Below are 19,324 nucleotides of genomic sequence, written 5' to 3'. Positions count from 1 at the left end.
CAATCCACTAGGATCCCACGCTCAAGTCCCTCGTACCTGCACAAAGCTATATCTACTCGCAACCAACGCGATTAGGGGTTGTCAAGCCCTTCACGGTCACTTACGAGAGTGAGATCTGATAGATATAATATTTTTGGTATTTTTTGGTATAAAGATGCCAAGTAAAAAGTAAAGGCAAAGTAAAAAAGCAAAGCAAGATTAAAGTAATGGAGATTGATATGATGAGAATAGACCCGGGGGCCATATGTTTCACTAGTGGCTTCTCTCAAGAGCATAAGTATTCTACGGTGGGTGAACAAATTACTGTTGAGCAATTGACAGAATTGAGCATAGTTATGAGAATATCTAGGCATGATCATGTGTATAGGCATCACGTCCGTGACAAGTAGATCAAAACGATTCTACATCTACTACTATTACTCCACTCATCGACCGCTATCCAGCATGCATCTAGAGTATTAAGTTAAAAACAGAGTAACGCCTTAAGCAAGATGACATGATGTAGAGAGATAAATTCATGCAATATGAAATAAACCCCATCTTGTTATCCTCGATGGAAACAATACAATATGTGCCTTGCTGCCCCTTCTGTCACTGGGTAAAGACAGCGCAAGATCGAATCCAAAGGTAAGCACTTCTCCCATGGCAAGAACTACCAATCTAGTTGGCCAAACCAAACGGATAATTCGAAGAGACTTGCAAAGATAACCAATCATACATAAAAGAATTCAGAGAAGATTCAAATATTATTCATAGATAGACTTGATCATAAACCCACAATTCATCGGTCTCAACAAACACACCGCAAAAAGAAGATTACATCGAATAGATCTCCACAAGAGAGGGGGAGAACTTTCTATTGAGATTCAAACAGAGAGAAGAAGCCATCTAGCTACTAACTATGGACCCGAAGGTCTGAGGTAAACTACTCACACTTCATCGGAGAGGCTATGATGATGTAGAAGCCCTCTATGATGACGACCCTCTTCCGGCGGAGCTCTAGAACATGCCCCAAGATGGGATCTCGTGGATACAGAAAGTTGCGGCGGTGGAATTAGGTTTTTGGCTCATGTTCTGATCGTTTGGGGGTACGTGTGTATATATAGGAGGAAGAAGTACGCCGAAGGAGCAACGAGGGGCCCATGAGGCAGGGGGCACGCCCTAGGGGGGGCGCCCCCCACCCTCGTGACCGCCTCTTTTGTTCCTTGGAGTAGGGTCCAAGTCTGCTGGATCACGTTCGGTGAGAAAATCACGTTCCCGAAGATTTTATTCTGTTTGGACTCCGTTTGATATTCCGTTTATCTAAAACACTAAAATAGGCAAAAAACAGCAATTCTGGGCTGGGCCTCCGGTTAATAGGTCAGTCCCAAAAATAATATAAAAGTGGAAAATAAAGCCCAATATAGTCCAAAACAGTAAATAATATAACATGGAGCAATCAAAAATTATAGATACGTTGGAGACGTATCAGGCATCCCCAAGCTTAATTCATTCTCGTCCTCGAGTGGGTAAACGATAAAAAGAGAATTTTTGATGCGGAGTGCTACTTGGCATAATTTCAATGTAAATCTTCTTAATTGTGGTATGAATATTCAGATTAGAAAGATTCAAGACAAAAGTTTATATTGACATAAAAAATAATACTTCAAGCATACTAATAAAGCAATTATGTCTTCTCAAAATTACATGGCCAAAGAAAGTTATCCCTACAAAATCATATAGTCTGGCTATGCTCCATCTTCACCACACAAAGTATTTAAATCATGCACAACCCCGATGACAAGCCAAGCACTTGTTTCATACTCTAACCTTTTCAAAACTTTTTCAATTTTCACGCAATACATGAGCGTGAGCCATGGATATAGCACTATAGGTGGAATAGAATGGTGGTTGTGGAGAAGACAAAAAGGAGAAGAAGGTCTCACATCAACTAGGCGTATCAACGAGCTATGGAGATGCCCATCAATAGATATCAATGTGAGTGAGTAGGGATTGCCATGCAACGGATGCACTAGAGCTATAAGTATATGAAAGCTCAAAAAGAAACTAAGTGGGTGTGCATCCAACTTGCTTGCTCATGAAGACCTAGGGCAATTTTTGAGGAATCCCATCATTGGAATATACAAGCCAAGTTCTTATAATGAAAAATTCCCACTAGTATATGAAAGTGATAACATGAGAGACTCTCTACTATGAAGATCATGGTGCTACTTTGAAGCACAAGTGTGGTAAAAGGATAGTAACATTGTCCCTTCTCTCTTTTTCTCTTTTTTTTGTTTGGGCCTTTTCTCTTTTTTTATGGCCTCTTTTTATTTGGGCTTCTTTGGCCTCTTTTTTTATTTATTTTTTGTCTGGAGTCTCATCCCGACTTATGGGGGAATCATAGTGTCCATCATTCTTTCGTCACTGGGACAATGCTCTAATAATGATGATCATCACACTTTTATTTTTCTTATAACTCAACAATTACAACTCGATACTTAGAACAAAATATGACTCTATGTGAATGCATCCGGCGGTGTACCGGGATATGCAATATGACAATGGTGGAGTGTGTCATGAACGAAACGGTGGAAAGTTGCATGGCAGTATATCTCGGAATTGCTATGGAAATGCCATAATAGGTAGGTATGGTGGATGTTTTGAGGAAGGTATATGGTAGGTGTATGATACCGGCGAAAGGTGCGCGGTATTAGAGAGGCTAGCAAAGGTGGAAGGGTGAGAGTGCGTATAATCCATGGACTCAACATTAGTCATAAAGAACTCATATACTTATTGCAAAAATCTAGAAGTTATCAAAGCAAAGTATTACGCGCATGCTCGTAGGGGGATACTTTGGTAGGAAAAGACCATCGCTCATCCCCGACCGCCACTCATAAGGAAGACAATCAATAAATAAATCATGCTCCGACTTCATCACATAACGGTTCACCATACGTGCATGCTACGGGAATCACAAACTTTAACACAAGTATTCTTTAAATTCACAACTACTCAACTAGCATAACTTTAATATTATCACCTCCATATCTCAAACCAATTATCATGCTTCAATCTTTTCTTAGTATTCAACACACTCAAAAGAAAGTTTCACAAATCTTGAATACCAAGCATATTATTATTAAGCAAATTACCATGCTATTAAGAGACACTCAAAATAATTTAAGTGAAACATGAGAGATTAATAGTTTCTTTAAAATTAATCCACCACCATTCTCTAAAAGATTTAAGTGAAGCACATAGAGCAAAATTATAACGCTCAAAAGATATAAGTGAAGCACATAGAGCAAAACTACATAGCTCAAAAGATATAAGTGAAGCACATAGAGTATTCTATCAAATTTTAATTCATGTATGGCTCTCTCAAAAGGTGTGTAAAGCAAGGATGATTGTGGCATAATAAGACACAAAGACACAAATAATACAAGACGCTCCAAGCAAAACACATATCATGTTGGTGAATAAAAATATAGTTCCAAGTAAATTACCGATGGAAGTGGACGAAAGAGGGGATGCCTTCCGGGGCATCCCCAAGCTTTGACTTCTTGGTGTCCTTTGATCATCTTGGGGGTGCCATGGGCATCCCCAATCTTAGGCTCTTGCCACTCCTTGTTCCATGATCCATTAAAAGAATTCACCCAAAACTTGAAAACTTCACAACACAAAACTCAAAATAGAAAACTCGTGAGCTCCGTTAGCGAAAGAAAAGAAAAGACCACTTCAAGGTACTGTAATGAACTCATTCTTTATTTATATTGGTGTTAAACCTACTGTATTCCAACTTATCTATGGATTATAAACTATTTTACTAGCCATAGATTCATCAAAATAAGCAAACAACACACGAAAAACAGAATCTGTCAAAAACAGAACAGTCTGTAGTAATCTGTAGCTAGCGCAAGATCTGGAACCCCAAAAATTCTAAAATAAATTTCTGGACGTGAGGAATTTATCTATTAATCATCTTAAAAAGAATTAACTAAATAGAACTCTTCAAATAAAACTGACAGCAGTTCTCGTGAGCGCTAAAGTTTCTGTTTTTTACAGCAAGTTCAACAAGACTTTCCCCAAGTCTTCCCAACGGTTCTACTTGGCACAAACACTAATTAAACACAAAAAAACAAAACCAAAACATAGGATAAATAATTTATTTATTACTAAACAGGAGCAAAAGGCAAGGAATAAAAATAAAATTGGGTTGCCTCCCAACAAGCGCTATCGTTTAACGCCCCTAGCTAGGCATAAAAGCGAGGATAGATCTAGGTATTGCCATCTTTGGTAGGCAATCCATAAGTGGCTCTCATGATAGTTTCATATGGTAATTTTATTTTATTTCTTGGAAAGTGTTCCATTGCCTTTTTTAATGGAAATTGAAATATAATATTCCCTTCCTTCATATCAATAATCGCACCAACCGTTCTAAGGAAAGGTCTACCAAGAATAATAGGGAAAGAAGGATTGCAATCTATATCAGGAACAATGAAATCTACGGGCACATAATTCCTATTTGCAACAATAAGAACATCATTAATACTTCCCATAGGTTTCTTAATAGTGGAATCCGCAAGATGCAAGTTTAGAGAGCAATCATCAAAATTACGGAAATCTAGTAAATCACACAAAGTCTTGGGAATAGTAGAGACATTAGCACCCAAATCACACAAAGCATAAAACTCATGATCTTTAATTTTAATTTTAATAGTTGTTTCCCACTCATCATAGAGTTTTCTAGGGATAGAAACTTTCAACTCAAGTTTTTCTTCATAAGATTGCATCAAGGCATCAACAATATATTCGGTGAAGGCTTTATTTTGACTATAAGCATGTGGAGAATTTAGCACGGATTGCAACAAGGAAATACAATCAATTAAAGATCAACTTTCATAATTAAATTCCTTGAAATCCAATATAGTGGGTTTAGCAACATCTATATTTTTATTTCTTTCAATCCCACTTTCATCAATTTCATCATTAAGATCTAAACACTCCGAATTTTTAGAATGCCTTCTAGGTAAAGGAAGATCATATTCGGTTTCATCAAGATTCATATTGCAAAACAAATATTTAATAGGAGACACATCAATAACTTTTAGATCTTCATCTTGATTTTCATAGGTATTGGAAGAACATGCTTTAATAAAGGCATCTTTGGAAGCACGCATCCTAGCGGTTCTTTCCTTACACTCATCAATTGAAATTCTCATGGCTTTTAGAGACTCATTGATATCATGCTTAGGTGGAATAGATCTAAGTGTCAAATAATCAACATCAAGAGCAATTCTATCAACGTTCCTAGCCAAATCATCAATCTTAAGCATTTTTTCTTCAATCATAGCATTAAAATTCTTTTGTGAAGAAATACATTCTTTAATATTAGATTCAAAATCAGAGGCTATCTTATTATAATTTCCATAAGAGTTATTGTAGGAATTCCGATAATTATTAGAAGGATTACTAGGATATGGCCTAGGATTAAAATTCCTTCTATAAGCGTTGTTACCAAAATTATTCCTACCAACAAAATTCACATCCATAGATTCATTGTTATTCTCAATCAAAGTATACAAAGGCATATCATTAGGATTAGAAGAAACACTCTTAGTAGCAAATAATTTCATAAGTTCATCCATCTTTCCACTCAACACATTAATTTCTTCTATCACATGCACTTTTTTATTAGAAGATCTTTCAGTATGCCATTGAGAATAATTAACCATAATATTATTTAGGAGTTTAGTAGCATCTCCTAAAGTGATTTCCATAAAAGTGCCTCCCGCGGCTGAATCTAAAAGATTTCTAGAAGCAAAATTCAATCCGGCATAAAAATTTTGTATAATCTCCACAAATTCAAACCATGAGTAGGGCAATTATGTATCATTAATTTCATTCTCTACCAAGCTTGTGCAACATGTTCATGATCAAGTTGTTTAAAGTTCATAATATCGTTTCTAAGAGAGATGATCTTAGCGGGAGGAAAATATTTAGAGATAAAAGCATCTTTGCACTTGTTCCATGAATCAATACTATTCTTAGGCAAAGACGAAAACCAAGCTTTAGCACGATCTCTAAGCGAAAAAGAAAATAGCTTCAATTTAACGACATCATTATTGACATCTTTTTTCTTTTGCATATCACATCAATCAACGAAGCTATTCAGATGAGTAGCGGAATCTTCACTAGGAAGGCCGGCGAATTGATCTTTCATAACAAGATTCAACAAAGCAGTATTAATTTCACAAGATTCAGTGTCGGTAAGAGGAGCAATCGGAGTATCAAGGAAATCATTATTGTTGGTATTGGTGAAGTCACACAATTTAGTAGTATCTTGAGCCATCGCGACAAACAAGCAATCTAACACACGAGCAAACAAAATGCAAACGGGCAAAAAGAGGCAAATAGAGAGGGAGGATAGGAAGAGAGAGGGAAAATAAAACAGCAAGGGTGAATTGGGGGGAGAGGAAAACGAGAGGCAAATGGCAAATAATGTAATGCGAGAGATAGGGATTGTGATGGGTACTTGGTATGTTGAATTTTTGCGTAGACTCCCCGGCAACGGCACCATAAATCCTACTTGCTACATCTTGAGCTTGCGTTGGTTTTCCCCGAAGAGGAAGGGATGATGCAGCAGAGTAGCGTAAGTATTTCCCTCAGTTTTGAGAACCAAGGTATCAATCCAGTAGGAGCCCACGCTCAAGTCCCTCGTACCTGCACAAAGCGATAGCTACTCGCAACCAACGCGATTAGGGATTGTCAAGCCCTTCACGGTCACTTACGAGAGTGAGATATGATAGATATAATATTTTTGGTATTTTTGGTATAAAGATGCAAAGTAAAAAGTAAAGGCAAAGTAAAAAAGCAAAGAAAGATTAAAGTAATGGAGATTGATATGATGAGAATAGACCCGAGGGCCATAGGTTTCACTAGTGGCTTCTCTCAAGAGCATAAGTATTCTACGGTGGGTGAACAAATTACTGTTGAGTAATTGACAAAATTGAGCATAGTTATGAGAATATCTAGGCATGATCATGTATATACGCATCACGTCCGTGACAAAGAGATCGAAACAATTCTACATCTACTACTATTACTCCACTCATCGACCGCTATCCAGCATGCATCTAGAGTATTAAGTTAAAAATAGAGTAACGCCTTAAGCAAGATGACATGATGTAGAGAGATAAATTCATGCAATATGAAATAAACCCCATCTTGTTATCCTCGATGGCAACGATACAATACGTGCCTTGCTGCCCCTTCTGTCACTGGGTAAGGACATTGCAAGATCGAACCCAAAGCTAAGCACTTCTCCCATGGCAAGAACTACCAATCTAGTTGGCCAAACCAAACGGATAATTCGAAGAGACTTGCAAAGATAACCAATCATAAATAAAAGAATTCAGAGAAGATTCAAATATTATTCATAGATAGACTTGATCATAAACCCACAATTCATCAGTCTCAACAAACACACCGCAAAAAGAAGATTACATCGAATAGATCTCCACAAGAGAGGGGGAGAACTTTCTATTGAGATTCAAATAGAGAGAAGAAGCCATCTAGCTACTAACTATGGACCCGAAGGTCTAAGGTAAACTACTCACACTTCATCGGAGAGGCTATGATGATGTAGAAGCCCTCTATGATGACGACCCTCTTCCGGCGGAGCTCTAGAACATGCCCCAAGATGGGATCTCGTGGATACAGAAAGTTGCGGCGGTGGAATTAGGTTTTTGGCTCATGTTCTGATCATTTGGGGGTACGTGTGTATATATAGGAGGAAGAAGTACGCCGAAGGAGCAACGAGGGGCCCACGAGGCAGGGGGCACGCCCTAGGGGGGCGCCCCCCACCCTCGTGACCGCCTCTTTTGTTCCTTGGAGCAGGGTCCAAGTCTGCTGGATCACGTTCGGTGAGAAAATCACGTTCCCGAAGATTTTATTCCGTTTGGACTCCATTTGATATTCCATTTATCTGAAACACTGAAATAGGCAAAAAAATATAAATTCTGAGTTGGGCCTCTGGTTAATAGGTTAGTCCCAAAAATAATATAAAAGTGGAAACTAAATCCAAATATAGTCCAAAACAGTACATAATATAGCATGGAGCAATAAAAAATTATAGATACGTTGGAGACGTATCAGCGGCGAACACACGCCTCGCGTCCTTCTGGCGCGAGGTGGGAGACGACCGGCAACGTGGGATGGGCCGCCTGGCTTTGCCCAGTTGGGCTGCTATAGTGGTGGGCTGTGCAGGTAAGTGCTCTGTCTTTTCTATTTTCTGTTTGTTTCTGTTTTCTATTTTTTTGTAGTTTGTTTTGAGTTTGGTTTTCAAACAAACCAATTTTTATGCTTCTGAACATTATTATGTGGACTTAGGAAACTAGTTCAGAGCCACATGCAAATTTTCAAAATTATTGGGCTTATATCTATTTTATAGTAAATCTAAACCCAAATCAAATAGCTAGTGATTTAATTCAAAGGCCCAAGAATAATTATTTCTATGATTCCAAAAATATTGGTTTGAGTTATAGCTCTTGCCAATATTTTCAGAGATTAGCAGGAACATTTTGTTGGGCTCATTTGAAATATTTTAATGTTGATCATTTTTAAAAGATTTCTGAGGCTTGAGAATTCCCTCAATTCAATTTCCTTGAATTTAAGATGATGCATGGATGCATTTGCAATGACAAGCAAATGCCAAAGCTAGGGCTATGACAGTACCCCAAAGTTCGAACCTCAAGGGTTAGCCGGAACCCACGATCCGACATTTGGCACGCCATGTAGGGGTGCATCGAAGCTTTGCCTCTCCGCCTGCTTCTCCTACTCCCATGGTAGACGCCACTCCTCTAATTGGGTCAGCGGGCGCCCGCGGAGGCACCACGGGCATCCGGGCCTTCACCCCCGCCTTGCGGCTAGTGCAGTGGCCGCGCACGTTCAAGCCAGAGATGCTGCCCCGCTACGACGGCGCGGCAGATCCAGCGGCCTTCCTGCAGGTGTACGAGGAGGCCGCTCTCGAAGCAGGAGGCGATGACCAAGTCAACGCCAACTGGTTCCCCATGGCCCTGGTCGGTGTGCCCCACGCCTGGCTGCTCAGCTTGCTGGGGTCCTCATTAGCCTCCTGGGAGGAGCAGCGCGGTATCTTAGTCACGCGCTTTGCGGCACAGGCGCCCCCCGCCGTAGCAGCCCTCCTTGGCAGTTCGCGGGCACCACCCTAGGATCGCCACGTCAAGCAGTTCGTCCGCCAGATGGGCGCTGTCCGCGTGCAGCAGGGGGCTCCCCCGGGATGGGCAGCGCCCCAAGCCGACCTCACCTTCAGCTTGGAGGACCACCCAGCAATCACCATGGGCTCGGGCGCACTCCCGATGCTCTGCACGCCCACCATCAGCAACGTACCAATCACTAAGACCCTCATCGACGGAGGAGCTGACCTCAGTGTGCTCTCTGTGGAAGCCTTCAGCCTACTCCATGTGCCGCTCGGCTGGCTCCGCCACACCAGGCCTTTCTCCGGAGTCGGTGACGGTTCCATCAGCCCCCTGGGGCAGATCCGCCTCCCCGTCACCTTCGGCACCCACGACAATTACCACACCGAGCTTATCAATTTCGACATCGCCCGCATCGGCCTCCCGTACAATGCCATCCTCGGGTACCCTGCCCTGGCTCAGTTCATGGCAGCGACACACCCTGCATACAACCTCATGAAGATGCCGGGGAGCAACGGCGTCCTCGCCGTGGTTGGAGACACCAAGGAGGCCCTGACGACCCTCAAGCTCATCTTCAAGCAGTTATTCTCGCAAGATCGGGCCAAGACGAAGCAGGTGCCGGTCGACCAAGATGGGGCATCAGGAGCTACCTTTACCATAGGTGCCAACCTCGCCCCGGACCAAGAGAAGGCACTGGTCGATTTCCAGCGCGCGAACAAGGAGGTGTTCGCATGGGAGCCCAAGGACCTGGCTGGAGTCCCAAGGGGGGTGATCGAGCATCACCTGAATGTGTGCCCCAACGTACGCCCAGTAAAACAGAAGGCGCGACTGCGGTCTATGGAGAAGCAGTCCTTCATCGTCCAAGAGACCCGCAAGCTACAAGAAGCTGGTGTCATCCGCGAAGTCCGATACCCGGAGTGGTTGGAGAACCCCGTCGTCGTGCCCAAGAAGGGTGGGAAAGAATGCATGTGCGTCGACTTCACCAACCTCAACAAGCCCTTCCCTTAGGACCTGTTCCCGCTCCTGCGCTTTGATCAGATCGTTGACTCCACCGCTGAGTGCGACCTGTTATGCTTCCTAGATGCCTTCTCAGGTTACCACCAGATCAAGATGGCGGTGGAGGATGTAGAGAAGACGGCCTTCTTGACCCCGTGCGGGGTATATTGCTACACTTGCATGCTGTTCAGACTGCGCAACACTGGGGAGACCTTCCAGCGGCTGATGCACATCGCCCTAGGCCGACAGCTTGGAAGGAACGCTGAGGCATACGTCAACGACATTGTTGTAAAATCTCAGGAGGCCAGGACCCTCATTCGGGATTTGGAGGAGACTTTTTCCAGCCTACACAAAGTAGATCTGAGGCTCAACCCGGAGAAATGCGTGTTTAGCGTCCCCTCTGGCAAGCTGCTGGGTTTCCTCGTGTCACACAGGGGGATCGAGGCGGACCCAGAGAAGGTCAAACCCAGAGAAGACATGAGCTCTCCATAGACTCTCAAGGAAATGCAAAAACTCGCGGGCTGCGTAACCTCACTAGGGAGCTTCATCTCCAAGCTGGGGGAGCGTGCCCTCCCGTTCTTCAAACTCATGAAGTAGAAGGGCCCGTTCGAGTGGACTCCGGAGGCCGACATGGCGTTTCAAGACCTCAAGAGATACCCGACCAGCCCACCGGTGATGGTGACGCCTCACCCTCTCGAGCCCCTGGTGCTTTACCTGGCTGCCACACCTCATTCCGCTAGCGCAGCGCTGGTGGCCGTCCGAGAAGAGTGCCAGGCCAAGAGCCTGCCACACGATGCTGCATGTTCGGCTTAAATGGTACGATACCAAGACGGTGTTCCGGAGGCTGCGGCGGTCCTGGTGGGTAACGAAGCTCCTGAGGTCCCCCAGACTCAAGAGCTGTCCATGCCTCAGGAGATCTCGGACTCCACCGACACTCTCGTCCTCGTCAAACATCCCGTGTACTCCGTCAGCACGGTGTTGCAAGACGCACGGGCCCACTACCCCATGCCGCAGAAGCTTCTGGTCACGCTGCTCGTGGCCTCGCGCAAACTGCACCACTACTTCCAAGGCCACCCCATCAAGGTTGCCTCAGCTTACCCACTAGAAAGGGTGCTCCGAAGCCCCAACACAACGAGGAGGCTCGCCGAGTGGAACATTGAGTTGCAAGCCTTCCAGCTGGAGTTCAGCACATCCAGGGTCATCAAGAGAGCCACGCTCGGTGACTTCGTGGCGGAATGGACTAACGCTCCAGGGCCCGAAGCAGTCGAGGATCGGTCTCTCTCGCTAGGAAGCGAAGCACCGGACGGCTGGGTCATGTACTTCAGCGGCGCCTTCGCGCGCTAGGGCGTGGGGGATGGAGCCGTACTCATCTCGCCCACCCAGGACAAGCTCTACTATGCCGTGCAGCTCTGCTTCCAGCGAGGTGAGAAGGTCTCCAAGAACATCACGGAGTACGAAGGTTTGATCGCCGGCCTCAAGGCTGCGGCGGCCTTGGGAGTGAAGCGCCTCACCATCAAGGGCGACTCTCAGCTCCTCGTCAACTTCTCCAACAAGGTGTACGAGCCAAAGGACGAGCACATGGAGGCATACCTCGGGGAGGTACGCAAAATGGAGAAGCAATTCTTGAGCCTAGAACTGCAGCATGTGCCCCACGGCACAAACAAGGAAGATGGTGATATCGCCAAGAGGGCGTCAAGGTGACAGCCGCACGAACCTAGCGTATTCGAGGAGCGGCTCTTTAAACCTTCAGCGTCCCCTCCGGCTGCAGAGCCTACGCCGCCTCAGGAAGAGCTCCCCCCACCACCAACCTCAGGAGCTCTCGCATGTGGCCCGACCTCAGGAGCACGCCTTCTCCTTGCGCTTGGAACTCAAGAGGGGTGCTGGACTGAAGAATTCAAGGCGTACATGCAGAGCTAAAAAAATTCATTGGCATTGGATATATTCTACACTAATGTAACCATTCATACAGATCAGATAATTTGGAGCGAACAATTGATAAGAAGCTGTCACATAATGAGCCAGGTATGTATGCAAGTACAGTTATACATGACAACAGGTACTAACAAGAGCAAAGCAGCGGGCAACATATTTGCGATATCCTGTCGTCCTTTTCAAACCGGAATTCTTCTTCGAGCAGATTTCCTGCAAAAAAGATCCGTAAGGCACATGCGGAAAAGCAGAAGTTCAAATTGTCATGTGATATCATAGACAGTACCTCATCCTGGGAACGAGACCAGTGCATAGCAAGGCTTTTCCATTCAATGTCTTCTAAATTTAGCACAGGAGACTTCACCGGAAATTCGTTTATAGACTTGCCATCAAAGTGTGATTTCCTCAGGTAACATTGATACTGTGCAATGCTTCCTTGAAAAGCGCAAGCAAGCTTTGCTCGTCATGACTATCCAGATTGACCCTCACCTACTTACAACAATGTAATGTAAATCATTGATGTGTTCAATCAGCAGAAAACAGGAAAATAATTACCATGAATAATAGCACTTACACGTAAGTGGGCCAGGAAGATGTGAAAATGGTGTTTGTCTTCACTATAATCTTTCCATGATGGGAATATATGCACGTAGTCCCTAACAACATTGAAAGCATTGTCTTTTAAACTAGGAATAACTGGAATGGGGTTCCAATCTGCAGGAATTGGCCGTCTCTGCAGTTGGGATAGGTCTTCGGCCGGTGGACTTGCTGTACTTTTTGCTGGAGTGGGATTTTTCTATGGTACAACTGGTGCTATGGCAACTGAAATCGGCATACCTTTTGCTGGAGTGCAGGTCCTGTGTGGTGGGGCTAGTGGTGTGGCCAGTGAAGTATGGGTATAGTGTGCTGGAGTCGGTCCTACGTTTTCTGTCACTGGTTATAGAGCCAATATAAGTGGGGTGATGTATGATTTCTCCGGCACCACCACGTTTTTCAAGGACTTTGCTGGTGCTCCTTCAGGTTCGGCAATCACCCTCTTCCTTTCTGATGTCTGATGCACAAGAACAACATTTAAGTGGAAAAACATGGTATGATGACAGATGGAATATGTATTGATAATGGATGGGCATGGCATCTTGACATATATGATGAGTAAACTAAGCAAATGGCGGTGCTACAAAGTAGAAGAAATGCAAGAACACTTATGCAAGATACGCGCAATCAATAAAACCTTGCCAAATTAGAACAGGCACCTTGATGGGTGAACAGGACAGGCCATCTTCCTTTGACTCCTCAAGGTCAGAATAGTCACTAGGATCATATTCTGAACAAGAATCTACAAGTGGGGAGCGTATGAGTTTCGTTGCATCCAGAATAGCACTCAATGCCTCGGTGCCAATTTTGTAAGTCGTTGTAGTGTTCCACAATATTCTTCTGATGCGTGGATCCTAATATTCATTGTGATTACGTATAATATCTGAGAAGCATGAAAACATAAAATAGTAGTGAGATTATCTTTGTAATGTAGAGGATATTCTAATATAGGGGTGCCCCTGTAAACCCTTGTGTGCTATCACTGGATTCTGATGAGAGAGCCCATGTGTCTTGTAATATGGTGTGTGCATTAATATAATCTGGCACAAGTACACAAAAAATAGGCTCCAGAAGTAAGGATAGTTGGCAGATGATAGGTTCATAATATACTGTATAAAGAGTTTATTGCCAAACCATGATAACAAGAGCACACAACAACTAGGCAGATCATAGTTTACATAAAAAGGGTACACCATAACCAGGATATATAAATCGGAAAGTGGAACTGGCTGGAAATTACAGTGTTGTATTGCCGCTACTAATTGAAAGTCTATTGATCACGTACAGGCCAGCTCTATTAGCTGTTGACTGCAGATGTCCCTGCTCCCCTTCCTGACAAGGAACATACTATATGTACTAAATACAGAATAACACAAGAGTAACATGTTAAAGAACAGAAGAGGAAGCATATTCTTGAGGTTCCGCTTCATTGCATACAGTGTTGGTTGCCCACTCATGATGAATCACAGCGCCCAAAGAAATGCAATTCCATGTTATCTCTCTATATGTGGCCACATGCATTTGGAAAATCAAGTGGGAGCATTACCTGAGCAATTAAATGTGTGTCTGTTAACTAATATCAGTATCATATCATAATTCGTATTTGAAGAAGTAAGCTTTGGACTTATGATTAGTGTGTTGTTTAGCTTCAAGAGTGGACTGCTGCTAGTGCGACACAAAGCAGGTACGCAGATCATAGTGTAGATATAACGGGAAAACCGTAAGCATCACAAGTAAAATCAGCAAAGTGGAACTTGCTAGAATATATGTGCTAGTATTGTCAGTACGACTAGAAAGGCTTCGGATACCATCTCTCTTCAACTGAAGGTGCGGTACTATAAATATCCGTAAAACTGTCAAAGGCGACACAGCTCCCCGCATTTCCTTGCTAATCTTATAGGATTCAAGTGGGCAGGCCACTAGAATTCATATTCCTATGTTTACAAAATCCTATGAATCAAAGAGGCCCGAAGAGTTCAAAGTGTCCATCACAACCGAACGTATAGACCTCTGCACTGCAAATGTCCCTGCTCATCTTCACTACAAGGAACATACTGTACTACTATCATACTCCCTCCGTTCCAAAATATAAGTCTTTGTAGAGATTTCCACTATGGATCACATACAGATGTATACAGATACATTTTAGAGTGTAGATTCACTCATTTGCTCCATATGTAGTCCATGGTGGAATCTATACAAAGACTTGTATTTAGGAACGGAGAGAATACTTATTAAAGAAGAAAGGAAGAGGAACATGCTAAAGAAGAGCAATAATATTTTGGATAATAAAATGTTCGTTGCGTAGTGCCCACACATGATGAACCAGAGCGCATTAAGAATGTAACTCTCTGCTGTCTCTCTATATGTGGTGCAGGTGCTTTTCGAAAGTAAAGTAGGAACATTAGCTGACCAATTAAATGTTATCTGTTTTAGTAATATCAACAACATATCAGATTCGTATTTGAGCAACAAGTTTGGAATTATGAGTGGCACATTGTTTAGCTTGATGGATTTAGGAGCAGTGCTAAGTAGATATGATGATGGTACTGAATATAAAGGCATGTCTGCATGCAAGTCACGTGACTTTTGTCATTTGGGTCAGTCGACCATTTCAGGCGGTTGGGTGAAGATCCTACGTCTCCTAACCCTTCTTCTTCCTCGTCTCTGATTCTTCCCATACAGAACATCGCATGGGACGCCGGCCGAACCACCGGCCCCCACTGCCTGTGTTCCTCCGCCACCACCACCCCCAGCCCCGCCCCACCCGTGTTGAGTTTTCTTCGTCCGGTGAGGCCCCACCACCGCCCCCACAACCACCATCTCCACCCAAGCCCCTTCCTTCGCACCGGCGAACTCCGGCGAGCTCTCAAAAATCAACTGACCCAATTTTGAAATTTAGTCTACTGTCATTTAACTAGTGTGGAATATTAAAGGGGAAAACCATAAGCATTGCGAGTATAGTGTTGAGCGTGCCATGGTGGATCTGAAGGTGCAAACCGGACAAAGGCAACTTCGCAACCAATGTTTGCTTTCAACTAACAAGTAAGTGATGGATAGGAAATCCGAGTAAAGAAGTGGCGATATATTTTCTTGTTGTGATAAATAAGTTGAGCAGATACGAAAGAGTACCGCCTCTGGTGAGGCTCCGTGTATGCATCTGCGGAGAATTTGACGGTGCTACGGTAGCAATGGATGTCAGCGTTGTGGAAGCAGATCTAGGTGGGTAGACGGTGGCGGCGGGGCGCGGTGGACGAGATGGTCGTGGGAGCGGCGCCGGCAAGGTGGACGACGGCGGGGATGAAGCGAGAGGACGGGATGCAAGGATCCCAGTCCGAAGCTGTGGATGAGAGAGGTCGATCTCTTGTACTGGACGACGGTGTCGGGGTATCAGCTCCGGCATGGTGGAGGAGGACGGCAGTGGATGGGGTAGCAGATGGAGGAGGCTGGGATGGAGAGGGTGTTTTGGCGCTCGCAGAGTATGAATGGGGAAATGGAGGGAGAGAGGAAGGGGGAACCATGTCTTTAGGGCGCGCTTGTCTCAAATGCAAGGAAATTTACAAACTTAGCCCTCGTTTAAAATTTCCTACATCACAGCAATATTAGTCGGTTAAGGACGATAATCTCGCATACACCGAATATTTGCCGACGAGAGTTTGTTTTTGATGCCCACCGTGTATGAATCAGGGAGGGAGTCGATTTCGGCCGAGGAGACACTGTGTTTTGGCGCCCATCGTGTATGAATCCGGGTGAGAGGCGGTTATGTCATGTTTGAGTGAAATTACAAACCTACCCCTATCGAAACCTATAGAAATCGAGCCGGTAGCCTTTGCATGGCAGGGATGAGCAGTAATTTCCATCTCGCAGATTTTCGTTTCGGGCGGTTACTATGACTTTCCCCGCTTCGTTCAAATTTTTGCAAATAAAGAGTGCATGTTTACCGTGCCAACTCAATTCGACTCCAGTTTGTATTTTATTTTTGTTCGGGCAGGATCCATTTTTGATTGGAATAAAATTCTATATATACATCATTATATATATATATATATACTTTCAAAATCACAACAAAGAATTCTGCTCCTTTATACGTATAATATGATTTAAAAATACAATGGTCTCAAAATCATAAGGTTGAATTCAAAAAATTTAACCCAAATTATGTTCTACTAAAATGTATGGATCAGTAATATCTACATATTAAATAACATAGATGCGCGTGAATTCATATGAGTATGCATGTTTGATAGATCAATTTTGGTTCGAGTATGAATTACATGTATCATCATCTCGAATTCAAATATTGGAATCCCTTTTATGTTGACTCCTTTCACGCCCATCTCTCTCGCATGCATGCTCCTTCATGTAGTTATCACTCTTTTCTCTAGCTCACCCGCACGCTCACTTCATGTTTCTCCTATGTTCGCAAACATGGTCTCTCGACGTCTCCCTTGAGAAGTGTCACACTCTCCCTATCGTTATATATTACACGGTTTTCATTATCTCTCAGGTCTCTACAGTTCTCTGGTATCACTAGGTACATAAGCTTTCTTTTTCACCGCCACACACACAGTCTCACTCGTCTTTCACTTTGTCTTTCTCTCTATGGGGTTCTCTCACACACCCTATATGTCTCTAGATATGACTCATACCACTAAAATTACTCTCTCCTGCAGACACAACATTTGTTGCGGTCGCCTTTCCGTCTGCATCCTAGTTATAAAACTGGCATTATTCATTTGTTTACCGATAAGAAAAATCCCCCCTCTCTCTCTCACACACACACAACTCCTGCTTCCACTCCCTTTCCTGACTACCGTCTCTCTCACACACACACAAAACTCTCGCTTTCGCACCCCCGACTCGTATTTCTCTCACAAACATTTATCGACTAGCCTCTAGATAGGTTTATACACCCGCACACTCGTGCTTCCACTGTCACATACATGTCTCACTCACGCTCCCTGTATCTATGTAGATTTTTCTTCCCTTCTTGAGACACGCCCTCTCGATCGTGCACACACACACTATCGCCTCATTTTAAGCTGATACCTCTCGCACACACACTCTTTGTGTCTTTGTCACACATGCACTCCGTCCTCCTCCTCTCTCCCTCTCTCTCACACACACATGGGCTTTTTGCAACAACTAGCAAGATGCCCATGCATTGCACGGAACATCAAGATGCATTTGTATGACTAGTTTATCTTGTGGGAGAAAAGGATGAATGAGGGAAGGCATTATTTGCAAATGTGGAGAGGGGTGTGGGTATCTTTTTGCAAAACTTCCATAGTTTCCTTCCCATCCGCCAGATATAAATCGAACGGCGTATATTGGAGGATGGCAGTCACACCATCATCACCAACTCTGTTTTTATCTCTACTCTTATAAAAAGCATAGTCGGTGATGATGGTTTGTCTGCCATCCTGCAATATAGGCCGTCCGATCTATATCTAATGGATAGGAAGGAAACTATGGAAATTTACCCGCACTCCTCTCCACGTTTGCAGATAAGGTCTTCCCTCGTTCATCCTTTTCTCCCACAAGATCTTGATGTTATGTGCAACGCGCGGGCATCTTGCTAGTAAGAGTAGAAATTAGACATATACCACTTCTTGAATCTTGAAACCAACAACATTCCTCCCTTATCTCATCAGAACTGCGAAAGGAATATATTTTCAGTGAAACATAACATATTTTTAGTGATATACGTATTTCAAAACTAGACTTTTTTCTATCAAATCGGTGAATATGTGTTAATCAACTTTGATCGTGTGGCAATGCATCGTTCCACAATGTAGTGCCTATAGATTTTTTTTAAGAAGTCAAACTTTGCAAACTTTGATCAAGTTTGTAGACAAAAATATTTATATCTACAATAAAAAAATATATAATGCGAAACTACATCATATGATGAATCTAGTGATATATGTTTCGCACTCTAGATGTAAATATTTTTCTCCACAAACTTGGTCAAAGTTTGTGAGGTTTGACTTTTCAAAAAATCTATAGGCACTACATTATGGAACAGAGGGAGTAGTTATTACCACTGTATAATTTTTTGGACACCAGACAAACGATGGAGTACATATACGAAGAGACGAGGCGCGCGCACGCAGTCGGTCTCTCGCTGTCTCGCACACATGAGAGTTACTTAAAGGCACCGTTAACAAATAAACCCCAAAACCCTAGGTGCATGATTGCTGCATGCGCGGGTATTGGCTACATGGTGGAGCGCACCTTTGTAGGAATAGTCAGCTCAAGTAATAATTTGATCCATAGGAGTTGATGGTCGGGGCCACAGGTGAACAACCTGGAGGCGGTGGCTCGCCAGTTGCCACAGATCGAGTAGCCATGTTTACAATATCATTTTTTAGCGGGGTAAGAGTTCCGATTTTCAATGGCGCGTTATAAGTACTAATTAGTTTATGGTTGTATGGGTTTATGTTGTGAGATGTTGAACCTGGTAGTTCTAGGGAAAATACTATGGTTTAGATGTTGGTTTTCAGTAATGAAAATCAGAAGGGGGAAACCCTTCTTTGATAAAAAAACTACTACCTCCATTCCAGTTTACAAGCCCCCGTCGTCCTTTGGGTCAAAGTTTGTCCATG

General features: G+C 43.4%; 1 protein-coding gene across 1 annotated transcript; it reads left to right on the top strand.

Moving 5' to 3' along the window:
• The first annotated feature begins 9,242 nt into the window (after window positions 1-9,242).
• LOC147965962 (uncharacterized) lies at window positions 9,243-10,205 on the top strand. Its single transcript, XM_087530668.1, has 2 exons — window positions 9,243-9,605; window positions 9,699-10,205. Exons 1-2 carry the CDS (start codon window positions 9,243-9,245, stop codon window positions 10,203-10,205), a joined length of 870 nt encoding a protein of 289 aa, XP_087386794.1.
• The last annotated feature ends 9,119 nt before the right edge of the window (window positions 10,206-19,324 follow it).

Source organism: Triticum urartu, chromosome 6A, assembly GCF_056163025.1.
Source record: "Triticum urartu cultivar PI428250 chromosome 6A, HENAU_Tu73, whole genome shotgun sequence".
NCBI classification, from domain to species: Eukaryota; Viridiplantae; Streptophyta; class Magnoliopsida; order Poales; family Poaceae; genus Triticum; species Triticum urartu.
This window is presented reverse-complemented; position numbering and strand designations above follow the sequence as displayed.